Source organism: Corvus brachyrhynchos, unplaced genomic scaffold (assembly GCF_000691975.1).
Source record: "Corvus brachyrhynchos isolate BGI_N302 unplaced genomic scaffold, ASM69197v1 scaffold34, whole genome shotgun sequence".
In the NCBI taxonomy this organism is placed as follows: domain Eukaryota; kingdom Metazoa; phylum Chordata; class Aves; order Passeriformes; family Corvidae; genus Corvus; species Corvus brachyrhynchos.
The window spans coordinates 2,863,228-2,883,574 of record NW_008238126.1 but is presented as its reverse complement, the minus strand read 5'-3'; the positions used below and the strand labels follow the sequence as shown (position 1 = coordinate 2,883,574).

The window sequence follows — 20,347 nt, the reverse complement described above, 5'->3', positions numbered from 1 at the left end:
TGGTGAGAGTGGGATTTTTAGGTAGGCACATAATGCATTGTGAATGCATGGCTGTCAGATAATTAAATAGGTACACAGGAAGTCAGATTGAAAATGTTTAAATATTTCTTCTAAACAAACCTCCCCCAGGAGTATTTCAGTTGTTGTATTTGTTTGGGGCTGAGGGGCTAGAACAGGGATGTTTATTTTTAGACTGAATGTCTACTGATGTTTCAGTTAATAGTGTCCCTGGAATGGACCTGCTTTCATAGAAAGCTCCAGAAGAACCTAAATATTTATAACTTTAAGAAATTATGTAGCTTTTTGGCTTCATGAATAGTACAGATTACAAAACTGAAGTTAACAGCTGTATCGCTTGTCAGAGTTCTGTTGCAGAATGAAAAAAAGCCTCTTCCCTCCCCGGACACTGTCATGCACATCCTTCCCCAGCTGAGAGAAGAACAGGGGCCTTGCAGTATTTTAAGTCCCTTTTAACACAGCAGGGGAGAAACCAAGTGAGGAAAAATCCTGCTGCTGCTTTATATTAGCCTTATTTTCCCTTCTCTTTCTACTTAAGGACTCGCTTTGTTCTCGATGTTCTGTGCCCTTGGAACACACGACAGTGAGTGAGAACAGTGCAGGCAGTTTGTGTGCCCTCAATCGGATCCTCTGTCCTTTAATGGTATGTGCTGCACACAAGTTGCCTTTAAACTCGGAGTCAGGAAATGTACCCGGAAGAGGTGTGTGCCTGCCAGCCAAAGATGGTTATCTTAATAAATGCAACAAAATCTTGCAGAAACACTGTCTTAAGACAACAGCTTTTAATGCTGAAATTAGTTACCTTCCCTATTTAAGAGATTGCCACTGCTAGAATATGATTATCACCTTTGGAAATGTGTATACAAATATTCTATGCTTTATGCTTATAGATAGTGTATTCAAGATTTGGGTACTTTCAGAATTGAAAAAAAAATATTTAGGTTAGTTGTGGAAAGAAATGTACCCCTTGGTTTGTTACTTCAATATTAGTTCCTTAAACTTGCATGCAAGATGTTTCTCCTTGGTAAGAGGCTGCAGCCCTTTCTTGGTGAGCAGGGTAGTGCTGGTAAATAGCAGGGGCGGTGTTGGTGTGTCTCCTGGGCTGTCTCACGGGCTTTAAAACTCAGTGTTTCATTATAGTTCCTACTAGAAGTGTGTGGTTTATTGTTCTGTGTTTTGTTTTTTAACTGTTCTACTGACAGCCAAGCCAGGCAGTCAGGAAAGGTCATGTGTTGGTTGGATCTATCAGCTGCCATTAACTCAGAATTGGACACTCAGCATGAGTATAGTGCTATACAGCTGTTCATCATGTTGTCACATATCTAAAGTGATGCATAACCTTATAGAAGATGGATAGAAGAGGGATTCATGAAACAACAAATATTGGTGATATTTACGTACTGTCGGGGGTATGGGGCTTGTGTGTGTTTGTTCTTGCATTTGTGTATAGAAAAGAAAAAGGTTGCTTTGACACCACAGGGCCATCGTAGGTTCCAGTAAGGTTTGTGAAGACTTTAAAGCAGGAAACTAAGTAAAGAGTTGGGCAGAGGAATAAATGAGTCAGTAGCAAGTCAGGCTGTTCCTGTGGCGTGACCTACCATCTTCAGCTTTATTAGCTGGTTTATGACAGTAAAAATGATTTTCGTGCTTTTCTTTGTTCAACCCCTTCTTACAAGCAACCTTTGAACTATTTAGTCAGTTTGAACCAAGAGTGTCAGAGTAGAGGACCAAAGTAGAATTAAACTCCTTCCCTTTAGGGGAAGGGACAGTTAATAGAGGGCAAAGACCCAAGCGGTTCCTGTGCAGTGGGAGAGCCTGTTCCATGAGTGAAATGTCCATGGAGGGGCAGGGCAGCCATTGTCCATGTCTTTAATCAACCTCTAGCCCTGTAGGTTTTTGGGTGTCATAGCAGGAAGCTGTGAGTTGTGGGAACTTGGAAATGAAGAAGTTTGAGAGGAAAGTCAGGAGAGCATAGAAAGACACGTTTGTCGTAGAATGGGCATAAGTAGTTCCAGGGAGCTCTAAATACTTGTAATTGCTGTAACAATCTAATGTGGATTGATGAAAGGAAGTTTCTGCACTACAGCCACTGACTGAAAAGCTGTATTTGATATTTCCTAGAGAAGTTCATACTGTCTCTTTCTATGGGTAGAGGACGTAAAGAGAAATGTAATTTGTGTTTTGCAGCCACTTCAGCAAATCTTTCTTTTGTCACTAGCTCCTAATATAACTGCCTTTGAAGAAATTAAAAGATGTTTTGCCTTCTGCATTTTCTTTTTTCTCCTCCTTCATGTGTTTTCCCCAGTTTCCCAATCTGTGTATGTCGGTGTTGTGACGTTGATTCCCAGAGAACATGATATGCCAAGTACCTAGTGCTAGGTGCCAAGGCAGAGGCAGTGACTTATTCTGCTCCTGGTGGAAAACATGCCATAGCAGCAGGGAGGGACCAAGTCCCCTTTTTCCCAGCACAGTTCCAAATAGGCAGAGCCATCAGAGCAGTTGTGACTCATGGATGTGGATGCCTGGCTTCTGTTTTGGGTTGGTTTGTTTGGTTGGTGTTGGTTTTGGTTTTGTTTTTGGTTTTTTTTTGAATGTTGTAGAAATCCACACCCAAGTTGTGTTAAAAGAGTGAAACATTAAAGACTAACTGAAATTTCTGGCAAAAAAAAATGACCCCATTTGAGAGGGGAAACATAGGAAGGTATGTTTAATTCACTGCACTGCTACCACTTAACAGAGCAAGGGAGCACCCCTGGGTGCTGCCTCTTCTATTGATGTGTGTTTATTTGGGGGCTGTTGCTAAACCAGCTGTCTGAAACTGGTGGGTAATAAATGGCAAAAGAAAATAATGATGTAATAGGTAAAGAGAATAGTTAGACCACTAGCCAAATCTTTTGTGGCCTGTTTATTAAAATAAGTTTAGCAATTTCTTCATCACAGATACTTGGGTTGCGACAACGTGACTAATCATTAAATGACATTAATTTTATTTTTATTCTAGAAGCAAAGGGCAAAGGTCTTTTGTTTTGGCATAGAGTAGTCTGCTAAGAAAACTTCTGGCTATTAAAAGAGGTTTTATATATATTCTGAAAAAAAAATTAGCCCATTGTTTCTGTCAACCTTAAATACTTAGTAACAACAAGCTAAACTCTATGGTGGTGAGATTTCAGAGTGCTGTAATGTCTGCTCTTTACTCACATTTATTTGCCTTTACAGAGATTTGATGAACTTGCTTTAAAATCAGTTTGTTCCTTCACCCTACATCTTGTAGTGCCAATCCTACAGTTTTGTTGGCAGGCTGGGATGTCTTCATGGAGCACCATTCACCTCAGCAGTCTGTACAAGTACTGCAGTCTGTTCTTGCACGACGAGTTACGGTGTTGGGCAGGCCAGGCTGGAAACATTAACTTTCCCTCTTTGTTTATTACAACAGCCATGGCCAACCTTTTTTACAGAAAAGTTTGCTTATGGGGGTTTGGATTTATGGAAAGTGAGGACATCTGGGTGGTGTGATATGTTGATGTGTAACCTGGCCTCTGAAGACTGGTGCTAAGCCTTAGGAGTTGGTAATTTATTAATAAAAGTCCCTTTAACCTCATGGTGTTCTACTAACTTGGTTAGGCTGTTGCTCTTACTTTGCTGAAAGCTTTTATTTTCCTAACTTTTCCCATACCAATAAAGACTTCAAGGAGCTGCACTACTCTTGCTGCCGCCAGATGCAGTTCTTGCTGGCTCTATGCCTGGTGGGTGCAATGAGCTTCAGGCACTTTCTCAACTGAGAGCATCTCCTCTCTGTTCTCTTTCCAAGATGAGGTACAAACTACATGTAAGTTCTTGTAGGGCAGGTTGGGATCCTCTCATGTAGTGCAAGTTCCTTTGCCAAATCACAGGTCTTGTTCTGCCCTTGAACTTTATGCAGGCATCCTGCTTTAATCAGTAGCTGACTCTGAATGAATTTCCATGTGTTCAGTCTGATTTCAAAAAGTCTGATCTATAGACTAAAGATAATGAGTTGACTTGATGATCTCTGCAGAGTGAATTTAAGTCTTAGTTAAGGTATAAGTAATTACAGTGGAGAATGTAATACCTTTCAAGTTCATTTAGGTAAAACAGGTTGCATTTTGTTTAAAATTATACACACCCTCTGATTTCATATTAACATTTTTGTATATTCTGAATCTGAAAAGTCTTGAAAAATGTTAAACATTCACCATTTCAAAGGTTATCTTTTTCTTGGATAGTATTCCTATACTACTGAAATTAACCTGCATGCAGTACTGGTACAAGTCAAAAGAGGGATTAATCTTGATCATGGAGTTTCAAATACTGATGTATTTGTACCGGTATGTGGGAATCAAGAGAAACTTGTCCAAGTTGACTGTAATTCACAAACTCAACAGGATGTTTCCTCTTTTGTTTACAGACTTGGTATTTGCAAGTTCCCTGCCTTGACAGCAATCACCATGGATAGTGGTAAGTTTAATTTACTGATGAGTGTGCATTCTCTGTTGTTTCCTGTGGACAGTAACACACCCCAAAACTCTCCCCTGCTCATAATCCCAGTCTCTTTGCACAAAAGATGCCCTCTGGCATTGAACTGCCTTTGATGTTACAGATGACACAGATCTTTGCCCACACTGAGCTCAACTGGAGTCATGCAACTGTTCTGACAGAGATATTATTTGCAGACCATAAAAATCATCACAGACTTATTGTGGCTCTTTGAAAGCTGGCTGCAGAATGAAGACCACAAAGCTGAATTTGCAGCCTTGAGTACTTTAGTTTTAACTGTTTTTAAGCTTGTCTCTGTAACTCCAGATTCTCAGAGCAGAAGTCACTTTTTAAACTTTGTAAATAAAAGCACAAATCATTTTTCTCCTTCCAGCCCTATTCAAACCAAATGGACTTACTAAGATGACCTACACAAAGGTTCTAATTTAATAGCAGCAGCTTCAAATTTAGAGCTAAAATGTTTACTTTTACTATTTAGTAGTGATTTTAGTGTGGTTAAATGTTGGTGAGGAGTCAAAAGAGGAAGCTCAATAATGGTCTCAATAGAGCTGGTTTTGGTGTTCAGGCTGCCTCGGGCTCTGCTTTAGCGGCACTTCTGTCCCTCGGAATACTTTTCCCACGCTGCTGATCCCTGTCCCTTCTGTCACTAGAGACCTAGAACCTGTTTTCTTCCCCTGTGACAGCTTCAGCTGGCAGGCTGCAATGTATTTATCCTCTGGTGTCCTTGCCTGGCTCTGGTTCTGATTGAATTTCACCTTGCTAGAGTATCCATTCACTATTAGGGTAGCAGGCAGGCTTTCCAGAGGATGTGTAATGAATTGATCTGACTGTATTGTTCTCTTCAATAATAATAAATGAAACTAAGTCTTGGAAGCTTTCTGATACATAAAAACTTGGTAAAAGCCAATTATTACAGTTACATACAGAGCATAAGCATGTCTGAAGAAACAATGTATTCAAATGCATTAAATTTGGTAGTTGTATATCTTCATCTATATCATACAAAAACTGGGGAACTAGAAGAGACTTCAGATTATTTGTTTCTGTGTGTATCTTTCATAATGTCAAAACAACAATTTTGACTTTTCTTTTCTCTTGTATTTGCTAGTTGATCTCCTTAACAAAGTGAAAAAGTGACTTATCTTGCTTCATTCCTTTATTCTTACCACATGCAAGTGTTCCCTGATTATGTTCAGCTCCACAGTAACAGCTGCAGTGAATTCAGCCATGCTGTGGCTTAGCTAGGTGGGCATCCAACCCAAAGTGGGCTTTTTGCACACTCCTATCCATCTATAGCTGAATATCTACATAATTATGGTCCTGGAATACTAAGAAGTCGAAGTGGGTTCTGCAATACGGTTCCATTTTCTTTTTTTTATAAGATTCATCAGGCCATGACTGATTCTCATTAAATCCCTGTATTTTGATAGCATGTTTTTATTTCCTTGATACATTTATATTGACTTCTCAATAGGATTCGAAGTCACTAGGATCGTGCAAAGCATTCAAAATGTCTCGTCAGAACAAACAAGTTAATATACTTCATTTTTTTTTTCAGCTTTATAGGGTCAAAAGGCATTCCTAGTCTGGATTAGCCAGAGATTGTTATTTATAGGACACATTCATAATTAATATGGGATGTAGTTTATTTTCCTCATCAGGCTTTGTCTCTATGAAATGTGCATTTTCTATACTGTATTGTGAGAGAAGACAGACTTTCCGAATATGAGTTGTTAAATAAAAACTTTGGGGGTATAAATAGTCATATACTGTCTGTTCTTGAATAGAATTAGCATTTTGCTGTTCTTTATGAATGCATTTTGAATCAGAATAGCTCCTTTTGGAAAACTAAAGTATTACCTAGAAATTCATACCAATAGATATCAAATGCAATATTTCTTAACATGCCAGCTTTTAAACTTTTATTCTCTTTGCAAATTGGAAAGTGCATGTAGAAACAAGTATTTGTATGTTGTTTCTGAGAGCCAGAATCTGCAAATCAGGGTATTTTCAGCTACCTGCCCTTTCCTGTGTTTCTTTTCCCTCTGCATCCCATACAAAGCTGTCATAATTTCTCTCATTGCTCTTTTTGGGGATGGATTCCGTCCGTGAAATGAAATTCCCTAGGTTTTGTCTGCTGGAGGAAGGAAAACTTAATTTGTAATGCATTATCTACTCTTCAGTGCCTCTACATATGGACACTCTTAGGAGAGTCTGGCCTGACACTTGTTCCCTTCAAGAATGCCCACAAGGATTTGGGGAAAGTAGGAAAAGCACTGGCAGTTCATCCCCAGGCATGGCTGTGTGCTGCGTTCCTGACATGGATGAGTTCTTCAGCTCACCACCTTGAGGTGATCACTGAGGCATGAGGATGAAAGAAACCAAGTTATTCAGGCCGTGAGGGAAGCGAGGGGAATTGTGTGGGAAGTGGAAAAAAGCCATCTTCTTTCCTTTTTGAAGAGATTTCTGAATATTAATTTCTATGTTATTTAGTCACTGAACTTACACCATAGGAGATGTCCATGTGCTCACCTGTGGTGCTGAAGAAACCCAAATTTGCAGTAGATGCAGTTGCAGAGTTGAATGCACTGTACTCCTGGCATCCTCATGAGCAGTGTAATGTGTTTGAATGCATGTATGTAATGTATTCAGCTGGAAGCATAGGAGTCAGTGGTGTTTTGGAATTCAATCTTTGCATCTTCATTTAATCCTTTGCAAAAGGAAGATCACTCTCTAATGATTTGTAACCAAGTTGTGACTGATTGAACCTGGCTGGACACCAAGTGCCCCCCAAAGCTGTCACTCCCCTCCACCATGGTCTGCACCTTGGGCTCCAGGGGAATCTCAGCCCTGGCACCTGGAGCACCTCCTCCCCTTGCTTCTCGCCTGACATGGGGTAATTTTCTAGCAGCTTCTCACAGAAGCTACCCCTGTAGCCTGGCCACATAGATCCATTACAATAGTATACCACAGACACTAAACAAGTTGAAATTAGTTATGCCTAATTATGCTAATCAGTGCTGGCAAATACCACCACATCTTTCTAAAGCAAAGACACAGGGATTGTCTTTGTTTCCTTGCTGTCCTCCTTTTATAACATTAAAAATCAGATGATTGAGGGAAACAAAACCCTTCAGCCTAACTGTAAATGAAGCAATGCACAAATGATTGTGTAGGCCAAGAAAGTGCAACAAATGCATTAGTGTGGCAGAATCATTATCCCCTCTTGCTGGCACTGAGAGCCCAAGAACAGTGTAGCACTGACTTGATGTTCCTGCTTCCTGACCTGAAATAGCTGGAGAATTCCTTCATCATGCACTGCAGATGTACCTCCTGGGTAATTCAGTCTGATGGATTTCATAGTGTTTCCAGTTACTGCTTACGTAGAAATCATTGAGACAGAGTTTGATGGAAAGCTGGAACATCAGAAGAAAAGAGATTGCTTCCAGCTCTCTTCTTTGAACAGCAAACTAAGGAAAGCAAATAAGGAATACCTGTGTCAGAACATTGGTTGCCTTTTAGGATTGTTTCATTTGATTCGTCAAATAAGGTGAGGTTTTCTGTATGGTTCAAGAAAATAGAAAGAGGATACTTCCCCCCACACCCTCAAAAGGGCACCCATTTCATGGTTGAGATTTCTGGAATGAAGAGAATAAGTCTGCTTCAAAGTTGCTTGAGAAAACTTACAGACTTAAACATTGATAAATGCAGCTGCCTGGTGTTTGTGACTCTGGGTAATAGTCATAAATATTTATATCAAAAACTTCAGAGCATTCTGGCTCTGCTGCCCTCAGGCAGTTGCAAATATCATTTTGGATGTTGACAAGCAGGATTTGTTTGTTCTGTGTCAGCTTGAGCTGAGCATGTGCCTCTCTCTTCCAAGGATTCTTCTTGGGCACCAGCTTCAGTCTGGTTACGCCACACATGATTATGATGCTGAATGGAGGTCTCTGCATTTATGACATTTGAGCAGTAGATACTGAAATTGTAGGCCCAAGTACTTACAACAGTGAGCAAAACTAGGAAAAGCTTTTTATCATATCAAATGAAGGGGAAGACTTTGAAAAAACTTTTTCTCAAAGGCATATTTTCTTTGAGCAATTCTAGCATGAGGTTTTGGGTATCTATTTTAGAAGTGACCTTTGTTGTCTCTCCTCTTCTTATGCAGTGTTCTTAACAGAGGACAAAGCCAACTCTGTGTTAAAAAGATACCCAAGAGCCAACACTTTCCTGGAAGAATTAAAGCAAGGTGACATAGAACATGAATGCAGAGAAGAAATCTGTAGCTATGAAGAAGCAAGAGAAGCATTTGAAAATGAGGAAAAAACGGTATGTTTTGCTGTGTATGTAAAGATGGGTAGGCTGTATTGATACTAAACTTTTGGGTGTGCTGAGTGCTTGTGTGTTTTCCAGCATTGCATTAGATTTGGTTTTTGCACAGGGAAATTGTACTGGCAAGGACACAAAATTTGCGCAGGTGACACATTCCACTCTTCAGTGGCTGAGCTCTACATCAAAAAATAAGTGTATAAAGGCATAGTGGACATTTTAAGTTCTTGGCATCTTTTTGTTGGGGGTCATACCTGGGGAGATGGATAAGGCTGGCAGGAGAATTTTCTGATTTATTAAAATGAAGTTGTAGGACATGTGGTGTCTCTTCAAAGTTGCTTCTTTCTGAAGCTGTAAAGTGCCTGCACACAGGTGTTTTTTACCTCCCAAACTTGACTTGTTGTGACTATTCCTAATGATAGCTCATTGTGTAATTAAGAATAATGTGTACAATGAGACAACTTGTATAAAATTCTAACACAATATCATTTTTGCTTTTTGTTCCAGTCACTAGAGAAAACATAACCTGAACATGTTGTCTCTCACTTCAGCTTCTTTCTCCCATTTAGGAACATGTTATGGTAATTAGCATTTCCCTTGCAGAGGTATTTAGGAAGTAGTAAAATAGAAACAATTACATTTCTTTTCTGCCGCAAGTGGTGAAGGAGCTTCCAATAAGGTCCTGACCTATTATCCATTTCCACTACTGTGTCCTTTTTCCCTGGCTGCTGTGTTCTGCTGTGGTGAGCTGCTAATGGGCCAGGCTCTGCTAATGTGCATTTGTGCCTGACCAGACTCATTTACTTGGGCTTTATTTAGTGCACTGTCCCCCAGCAGAATCCATCCACACAGCCACTTAGTAATACTTAACATCTGTGTCCCAGGGGAAGGGAATGGGTGCAGTAGACTGGGAATATGATACAGTATATTCAGAGAAACACAGGAGCAAAGCTTTCATAGTACAGATAGACTGGAAGTCAGATAGGGTCTGTAGCTTATTTATCTCATGGTAACTTTTTGTCTGATCTCTATCGTTGTATTTTTTATCTTGTCCATTTGCTTCTTTGTTTTTCTGCAGTCTTCTGGGCAGGTCTGCAACATGCAGATTTGTAATATTAAAAGAATATCAAGTAGTTCCCTCAAGTTATTTTTGGTGCCTGAGTTTTTAATTAGCATTGTGTATGTCAAATGTGCATACATGCCATTCAATATTTCCAAGACAGGCTTGGGAGTTTTGACAGATTCAGAATTATTATTTAAAGCTATATAGTTAATTATAAAGATAAAACTATTATGTTAGGCTAGAGCCAACAGGGAAGAATTTGAAGTTCTTTGTGGGTAAAATAGAGTATGAAATTCTGTGTTGACAAATGTGCATGTGGAGGAATTGGGAACATTTATTATAATATATGATTGGCTCTGAACTGAATTCAGGAACAAGATCACAATTTCAATCTATGAATACTTCAATTTAAAGCCAAGCAGTCAAACAAAGCCAAAACCAGATTAAAAAAAAAAGAGTTATAAGAATCTGAAGTAAAGGAGCAGAGATCAAAATAGAGAGTTTACCCACATCTTGAATGTGTACAACTCTCATCTCCCTCTTTAAAAGCAAATTAGTAGGTGAGGAAGGACCAGAGAAATGTGACAATTGTTGAAAAATATGGAAAGACATGTATAACAACAACAGATCATAAAATAATTGAATCAGGGAATATGTGATGATGTCTGTGAAATGAAGGCTGAGCTGAGGTCAGTGACTTGCCATCCTTCTCATAGCAGAGATAAGAGGGGCCTCAAAGGAAACTGGAAAGGTGCAGGTTCAAAGCAAATAGAAGTCTCTCCTCACCACAGCTAATAGAGCTGCCTTGCCACAGGATGTCTCAAAGCTTGTATAGGTTCAGAGAACAGTGATGTAACTGAAGGGAAGATTAATCAGTCTGGAACCATTAATTAAAAGGAATCAGCTTTGGCTAATGGAGGCTCTTGAGGTACAAATATGTGAAATCTGGGAGAGTACCACTGCCTGCTTGTGTTTGAACTCTTTCAGCAGTCTCTAAAGATTATTGTCAGAGAGAAGTTAACAGATAAGGTGAACCCTAGGTGTGATCTTGTAGAGCTGTTCATTGGTGGTGCCTGTAGCCTGCAGGCAGCACTGCATGTGGTCACTGGTCAGGTGTCAGAGGTTGTTGGGAGGCTCAAAGATTTATACAAAGGTTACTGTGCAAAGTACCTGAGTGTGGTTGTAGCACTGGTATTAATTTAATTTCCATTAAGTCACTTTTTTTAAATTAAACTGCATGAAGATTTTAAAAGCTGGAAGTCCCAGATTTTCATTCCTGTTGCAAATTTCCTGTGAATTTTAAGCGTTGCAAAAATTGCAAAGCTCTCTGTGTTGCTTTATTCAAGCAAAACAAACAAACTACTGCTAAAAAGCTTAGTAAGCAACTCAAAACTCGGCAGCACCAGATCTAAAATGATGTGATCGAGTAAGGCTGCCAATGTCAGTCTGTGTAATTACGGATGCTGGATAAATACTCAGAAGAGAAGAGGTGAATCTTTTCCTGCTACTTGAAACTGGGGGCAGACCAGAAGGAAAGCGTGTAGCAGGTGCACTCACTTCCCCTTACTGCTCTGTTCTCACCCTCTGCCTGGCGAATACCAAGCAGTCTTCTGACTGGCTTATTATCAGTCCACCTTTAAAACAAGTCAGGCAATTGACAAAGGATCATTTGAGGCTGACAGTGCTGCCAAATGTCGTAAAGGCCTCTGCTGAAATTCTCAGGAGGGTGTGAGTCTCCTGACTTCCTTGCAGATCCCTTATTTGGTTCAGCATTCAGATCCAGTTGACTGATAGTGACTCTGTTCTGAGAAGTATTACAAATAAGAGGGAAACAAAATTCTTGCAAATTTTGCTGTAATTGTCTTCAGGATGCATTTGAGAATTCCTTTCTATTATTTCAAACTGGATTTGCCAAAACACTAAGGTACATTCAGAAAAGTAGTTCTTGGCAGGAATATATGTTAGATGTTTTCTAAGTCTTTTCCATTGCAGTTATCTGATTATGTGGCCTGCTTAACTTAGTTTTTCAGCCTTATAAGGCTTTTACACCTGGTATTCCTGGTTGTACAGCACTCAGGGATAAATGATTACTGAAGTGTCCTTTTCATTAATCACAAGTTAGTAATTTTGTAAAGCAGGAAGTCTTTTCTGTTATTAGGTTAAGAGACCAGCAATTGTGGGTGGAATGTTTGTGCTGTGAGTTTTCCAGCTTCTAAATTACTCTTTAACTTTCTGTATGAATTTTACAGCTACTTTGTAAGTTTTCAGTCTTCCCCCTCTTGGTCTTTTTCACTGCAGTTTGTACAAATCCTCACACTGTGCAAATTCATCCAAGTTGTCTGTGGCTTTGTTGGGCAGGATTTGACTCTGACCAGGTGTCTTGTACTCCTCCTGCACCATCACTTTACTCTGCAGTGTAGCTGTGGGGTAGCAGAGCAGAGGGAAAGCTTGGCAGCTGTGCAACCCAAACCTAAAGGATGGGTTTCCTGCAGTTGCTGTGGCAGTCTGGAACTAAAAGTCCTTGTGCCTCTCTTGGAAATCTGACTTGCAAAAATGCAAGCTGGAAACCTGGGATCTAGTATGCTAACAAGGTTATATTTGGTGGGGTTTTGCAGGGTTGTTTTTTTGGTTGGTTGTTTTTTTCTTCTCCCCTGAAGAAGAACATTTAAAAGAATTTTTTTTAAATGAATAAGCAAGTGTTTCTTTCTTAGTGTTTTTCACCTTGCACAGAACTTTATTCCTCTGTCTCTGTAAGAGTGTTAAACCTAAAGTAATTTTTGACTGGGGAGTCTAAACCATCTTGAATTTTCCTTGCCTTGCATGTAAATGAAAGAGGACATTAAACTACTTTCATCCTTAAGGCAGTTTAAAGTCTTAGTTTAAGCTCTTTATACATCTGTCTGGTCACATCACCAAGTCAAACATCCCAAAAGCAACACACCCTGTTCTGCACTAAGTGCCTGCTACTCTGGGAGAACAGAACAGCTTTTCTGCTGCTTTGCCAAGTTGCAGAGTGCCAAGGAGAGATGCTGTTTCAGCTTTCTGAAGAAGATGCAGAGGCATTTTCCACAGCAGGTAGATCTGACCTAGAAGTAACATGGAAACAATATTAAAATACCAGTCACTACTTTACTACCCTTCTGTTGGAGAAGGTGCATTTCCTCTGCAGTCTGCAATGCAAAATAGATTGCTGGGGAGAAGTGTGATTTCTTCTTTTTCATCAAAACTACCTTTCTCCTCCAGAGAGTCTTTAAAATGACACATCCTTGCACAGTATATTTAATGACTTTCAGTAAGTCTTTGCAACTTTGGTCTTAAAAACTAACGTTGTACCATTTTATTTCTTTGCTGCCATTGAGGCCACAGAACAGGGATGTGGGAAGTTTGGTCCCCGTACATACAGTAGCATTTCATAATCCTAATTAATCCGTTTCTGCTTTTTTTAGTTAACAATATATTATTTGTTCCACTAAGTAATCTATTTAGCTGTAATCTAACCAGATGCAAAAGTAATAGGTATTCTTAATTGCCTGGTAGTCTGGTGGGGAGAGGATGAGGTGTTTGGTTCTGCCAGGTTTTATCATGCAGAGATCCCAAAAGCCCTCAGTTGTGCAGCTAATGGCATTTTTCAATGTTAGTTCTCCCCAAAATACATTTTTCTAAACTCAGAACAGTTGGTTTGGGGTTCACTGTGGAACACACATCAAGGAGCACCCTTGTATAGAGAAGTATTTAGAGTCCATCTTCCCAGACTTTCTTACTTTGTGTGAAGCCAATGTTACCTGACACAGCTTAGATGATTTGGACCTGGGTTCACATCAAAGAGGGGCCTTGTGACAACCTGCTTGTGGCATCAAGCCTTAAAATTTAGGGGAAATGCCTGATCATGGATTGGTGTAGGAGTCAGAAATGTTTTGGTTTTTGAACTTGCACATAGGCATAACGAAAACTGAATTTATCTTTGGAAAAGAAAATGTACAGGATAGTTTTCATGCTTACATGAATTGTTGCATGCACATGGCATTGCTCTTAACCTGAGTACATTCTGATCCAGAAGTGTTGTGAGTGTGTTTTGCCCATGGTGTCCTGCCTTTGCACAGGGAAAGCTTGGCTTCCATGCTAGAGGGATTGTGCTGCTTTTAGACTCAAGCTGCCTCTGGGGTCAGTGGTGGCAGAAAATGCCTCTGGTGGCATTTTCTGTTTAATGTTCATCATGTGGCAGCAGGCATGGACTAAAAAAACTGATGAATTTGATTCGTGTGTGCACAAAGTCAGTCTGCAACCTGAATACATAATTTAGTAACAACTGAGCATTGAAATTTCAGTTCTACCTGATGACAGTTTTATAAACAGTTGCATAAAATGTGTGCTGTCATTTAAAATTGATGTGAGGCTGGCAGGAGCCAGATGGGGTCAGGTCCGTGCATTTTTAAAGAAAACTGAAGAGTTCAGAGTTTCTGGCGTGGACCAGGGGGTGTCATTAATTACAGTTTTTTGGTTTGGGGTTCTTTTTAGTTATACTACAATATACTAAAATACACCAAATTATGACTATAAAACACAGTGGAAGTGTTTCATAGTAGGAGGGACATTAGAGGTGAGGATGGCTATTCTTTTGAGGCAGGGTATGTTTTTCTTTTTGTACCATTCCTTCATAGTATTCACTGCAGAAGAAATTGCATGGTAACATGATCTTTGTGCTCCTACTTGTGCATATAAATACAGCAAAGAGGACTTTCAAGTATTGGTGTCCCCCTTCATCTTTGTTTTCACTTGTTCATATTTTCACTTTATGTTCCATTTATCTGTAGCTATGTTGTCAAGATTTCTAGAATGTAATAACCTGTTTAATAGCCTCATAGTTATGGTGCTATTTTTAACTGTAAACAGAGGATCTGGATCAACTCAAAATAGCCTGACAGGAATTAATGTATGAGCCAGAGGGTGGGGCATGTCTAAATTATGATAAGACAGTACAGCACAGTTGTGCTTTTCCAAAATGGTCTGTCATTCTGAGCCAGTGTTTCCCTGTCAAATTGTACTGGTGTATTATTGCAATTTTAGAACAAACAAACCCTAAACTTGTACCTTGAGTGGTGCTGACAAATTCTGATCCACCGGATGGCTGATGTGCATGCTGATTAAGCAGGAGCTTTTGAGATATTTTTTTTCCTAGTTTGTTTTGTGGTTGGGTTTTTTTCTTTTCTTTGTGTATTATTACTTAGTCCTGTCTGTGCTGCATGTTTGTAAACATTGAGTGCAGACGTAAGAATCTTAAAAGTAGTGAAGAGGTTGTTTTAAAAAACCAAATCCCTTTTGTATCACTCATCACATGAGAAGAAAAATTGAAAGTTTATGTGCGCTTATCCATGCCAATTCTTATTTTAATCATCAATATTTGAAATGCCTTTTTTTTCCTCATTCTTTAAAACAACTTGCTTACATTGCTTGTTTTTTATTAACTGTGTTATAGTTTCTGACATGTTGTGTCTTGCTCTTCTAGAAGGAGTTCTGGAAAGTCTACAAAAACGGACTCCAGGGAGAAAGTAACACAGGACATAGCTGGTATTCATTTTACCTTGCATTTCCATTAATCATTGGCCTTTTTGTTATCCTCATTGTCATTTTTGTCATCTGGAGATGCCTGTTTAAAAAGAAAATGCGTAGGCAGTCGGTGTACGTGCACAGGGGAGCCCACGGAGCGCTGGGCGATGGTGCTGATGGCAGAGGGCCCCTCCCGCCGCCTCTCAGCATTGTTCATTCCCCACAGGAGGAAATGTATGAAGTCAGTGGGCTCTCTCCAGGAGGTCTGAGCTATTCGGATGCACGGTCAGACTCAATATCCACAAGGCTCTCAAACTGTGATCCTCCTCCTTCCTATGAGGAAGCCACTGGGGAAATCAGTGTGAGAAGAAGCGACACTGAACAGCATTTAGATCCACCCCCACAGTATGAAGACATTGTGAATTCCAGTTCAGCCACTGCCATTGCACTTACTCCCATTGTCACCAGTACTAAGTAAAACAAGAAGAATGCCATGGACCTTTTAAAAATCAGTAATCATTTTGTAGCACTTTATCTTGGCTTATTATGCATTTCTGTAATTTAACGGACTTGTATACAATGAATTTCACCTTTTCTAGGTTCCCTCGTTCTTTGGGTTTGGGATTTTTTTTCCCCCTATAGAATGTCTTAAAAGATAAGGAATCTGTATTGAGAGTGTAGTGCAGATACAGATGTGGTGCTCTGTCATACTTCTCAAAAGTACCTCTGTTTTGAAGGATGTTGCTTTATTCCAAACACTGTCCACATTCCCCACAAGATTTGTGGGATCGCCCTCCCCTTTCTTACTGCAGACTGTCAGAATTCCCTACAATAGGGAATCCTTAAGCAACATTTTAATAGTTATTTACACTAGAGGGGACTGATTTTGCAGTATTGCCTCTTGTCTGGTTGGTTCCTTTTTCTCACTTGGATTTTTGTTGCATGCTGCACCCTCTCCTGGCCCTCAGGAAGCTGGGAGCCTTTGTGTTCGAACCAGGATCTCATGGAGAATGCTGGTGTAAGAGCAATAATTCCAGACTCCTAGCAGGAGGGGTGTACTGTAAAGCTTTTGCTATTATAGCTCAAAATTCTGTAAATGCTTAGAAGCTGACAATTCAAGACACTAATTGGTGAATTTAATGGTATAAGTTTTTTTTCTGTGTTCTGCCTTTCCTGTTTTCCTGTCTTGTTTTAGTTTTCTATTCTAGAGGTGAGAAGTGTGCATATGTTAACTTCAGAACTTGAAAGTTCATGCGACAGTAATACCGAAGTACTCAAGAGTGGATAAAATCCTGATCATAGACTTCCTACTGTGATTTTCACTGGGACCAGGATGTAATCTATAAGCACATACACCCAAAGGCATTACTCTCCTTTTTAAAAGGGGAAAAAGGAAAGAAATTCAGTGTCTGTGACTTCTTTTTTTCCCCAGCTATGAAAACCTTCCTCAAGGTTTTCCCTGCTATAAACCCCTTCCTCAAGTTCTGATACTCTCTTGCCTACTGACAGGTACCTTGTGTGCACCTTGTACTGGTGCCTGTGGAAATTCTTTGCAGAGAATATAGAAACCTTTTTTCAACAACATTTATTGCTTATCCATTCCAAGGAATTCTAAGAACGTGCAGCCATAACCCCAAGTATTAGTGTGGAGTGACTTTCTGAGACTGAAGAGATGAATGCAAGTTATATACAGGCTTGTACAGAATTTCACCCACCTGGTTTAGGTGGTACAAATTCTAGTGTGGTGTTTCTTTTTTCACAGGTTGATTTAAAAGGTAATTGCTTGGTTTAATTTCTGAGTATTAAGTTTCAGTTTTCTTTCTTCCCACACCAGGGTAGCATGGCATTAGCTTAGTACTGTTCTGTGGTCTACTCATCAATTAGCACCAAATGAAACTTATTGAGCCCTGAAGGACTAAATTTTGTCTTTCTTACAACAGAAACCCAAACTGTCTTGTTTCAAACACCCCAAATGAAATGCCCATGCCATCTGTTTGAAATTGCTCTTAATGTCCCTCTCATGGGGCCTTGGCCCACCTTTTCTCAGAGGATTTTTATGGAAGGAGACTGGAAGGAAATGGATGGTTATAGATGGGTGTGTAAATGCACACTTTGATAAGAATATGATCTAATGTATTGACACGTGGAGTCAGGAGTTCTCATTTTTGGCAGAGTAGGTTGTCTTTGTTGCCTGCTGGGGCTCTTCAGCTGCTAAAGCAAGTTGTATTAGAGATGAACTCCTGGCCAAACTCCTGACTCCACAGTCAAAACTGTAACTCTCATTTATATTCATTATATATTACAGATATATTAAGATAGGCAGATAAGTACAGTATGGTTTGGACACTTGTAGTAAAAATTGCCTGGGTTTTGTTTGTGGACTGTCAGACCTTTTCTTTTGAAGTGGTTTTAGCTCTTGTGAATTCCGAATTGAGACTTGTGGAAGTTAAAGCTCCTTTCATACCAAGCAAGAGTTAATGAATACACTGCTCTAGGCAGATTCACCAGAACAAAGTGCCTCATCCCAGCGTGCAGGAACCACCTCAGAAAGAGCTGGTGCTTCAGTGTCTGTGCCATATTGGCATCTCCTGTGCCTGCCAGCACAGATAGTAGTTTTAGCAGTAACTTCCTCGTCAGGATATAGGACTTTCCTGTAGGAAATGCATGGAGATCACCCATGTCACATTAGGTTGTTAAGCAGCCGTCATCATCCCCTGAACATGGGCAGTCTACTTTAGTAATTTAGACATGAGCTGGCTTTTCCCTTTTTTCTGTTTTTTCTTTACTCTGTATTCCACTACCACTTCTGAAGGGTTTGTTTCTGGCTCCTAAGTTGAGTATGTTACTTTGTCTTGTTACTGTGTCCAGTAGATACTTTTATGTGCAATCCAAAATTGAAGCTTGCCATTCCAAAAAAATTCACAACCAAAAACTTAAAGTGATTTAATTAGACAATGCCTTTTCCATGAGTACGTGAGTGTGAAAGACATTGTGGACTATAAATTTATGTCTTGGTGAATAAATTCGATATTTAAACTAAACCTGTGTGGGACAGTTGTGCAAATGCATTTCCTCTGAGACATGAACAGTTTTCTCCATGTTGGAATAGTGTCAAATTACAAATTGTTTTGTTCTATTTTGTGAAATGTGGGAAAATAGCTTAGTCTTGTGGTTGGCTTTTCTAACCTAACTGAAAAATAAAATTTTATTTGTACTGGAGTTTTATACAGCTTTTTTTTCCTTGTTGTTTTACCTATCCTAGAATTGCATGGTCATGCAATAAATATAAATTTATAGTTGTATCTCTCTAAGGTTTTGCAACTCTGAATGCAGTGCTGTCTTGACTGATGACATGAATAGTCAGGATACTGCCTTTCCCACTTCTGAATGTAACATTGAATTTCATCTTGTATAAGGACTGAAATTATTTAGCTACTAAAACTAACTTAAAGGTGGCGCTGTTTTAAGAAATTATGGAAATTAATGATTTGCTTAGATGATATTAACATTAGTGAAGGTTGTGCTCTCTTCACTGGATGTAAATAACCTCTGATTACAGTATTGTGTATGTTAAAGGGGTTTGGTTTACATTAAATTATCCTATTTAAACATTTTTGCCTATGTTTATAGAAAATTTTTTGTAACATTTGTTTTTCAATATGCTAAATAAAATTTTTTAAGATGCCTCTAATGTTTCAAAATACCAGTTTTACACAACTGCAGTATTTACTTTGTGGTCTTTTAATTTCCATTGTTCTGTGGACTTAATCAGTTTCATGAATCAATTGTTTTGATGCTATAAAATACAAATATAATTTTGTTTGCAGGTAGGCAAGACTATTGTTTCAAAATTCAGGCTCAATTTCAATCGGTGTTGTTAATTTGTATAGTTTCCAATTTTGAAAAAGCATTTAACGCTGTCATGAGCTCATTTGCTTAGAGTCTGGTGTTAATAACACCAAGGTTGTGGGTTCAATCCCTGTATGGGCTGTTCACTTAAGAGTTGGACTTGATGATCCTTCTGAGTCCCTTCCAACTCGGAATATTCTGTGATTTCTTGTAGCCACAGCTAAATAAGTCACAGGCCAAAGGAAAGGAAACTGTAGCAAAAAAAGTTGAAGTTGGAGAACCTAATTTCAAAGTTCACTTGAGCCACTTGAAAGTGACTACAAAATTTCATGTCAGCTCTAGGAATGATGAATTAACAGAGAACAAAACCAGCCTTGTGTAATGATCCCTTCTGGAAACTGGAGGTCTCCATTCCAGGCAGCACAAAGTGCGTGTCATCCCTTCCCGCTCTCATAATCAGGATAAAATGTCCTTGGGATTGTTCACCAGTGCAGGGCCTGTGGGAGAGACTGGTGAAGCCCAGAGTGAGGTTTGTGTCTCAGAGCTGTGAACTCAAGTGCAGTTTTGTGCTGCTCATAACAAAAAGGAAAAGAAAGGTACTTGAAGCAGCAAAGAGCAGTGACTTTCCAAGCTGTCAGTGCACACTGTGGCCCCATGTTCCCCTTGGGAAGCTTTTATTTGTGTATCCCAAGCCAGCACCATCCAAACAGGACGCTCTGCCCTGGGTTAAGTGGGGCTTGCTGTGCACACTCACGTTTGTGTCCTGGCCTCACGCCCATCAGCATGGGCTGACATGTTCATCCTGCCCCTGGCTTCCAGCTATGGGAACGTGGGAGATACGGTGCTAAACTGGTGTCATGCGTCTCAGTGTCTATACAAATGAAATCATTGCTCAGGTTACCAGTGATGAATGTTCATTATTTATTGTTTCTTGTGCCCAGAGCACTCTGCTGTGCTGCTCTAAATCACACTGATAGATTTCTTTTTATCTTTTGCATAATGTGAGCTTTGTAAATGTCTCCTAGTGCCACT

At 39.6% G+C, this 20,347-nt stretch overlaps 1 protein-coding gene across 1 annotated transcript; it reads left to right on the top strand.

Moving 5' to 3' along the window:
• Positions 1 to 546: 546 nt before the first annotated feature.
• PRRG1 (proline rich and Gla domain 1) lies at positions 547 to 19,188 on the top strand. Its single transcript, XM_008633036.2, has 4 exons — positions 547 to 661; positions 4,442 to 4,491; positions 8,699 to 8,859; positions 15,426 to 19,188. Exons 2-4 carry the CDS (start codon positions 4,482 to 4,484, stop codon positions 15,942 to 15,944), a joined length of 690 nt encoding a protein of 229 aa, XP_008631258.1. The 5' UTR covers positions 547 to 661; positions 4,442 to 4,481; the 3' UTR covers positions 15,945 to 19,188.
• Positions 19,189 to 20,347: the final 1,159 nt, after the last annotated feature.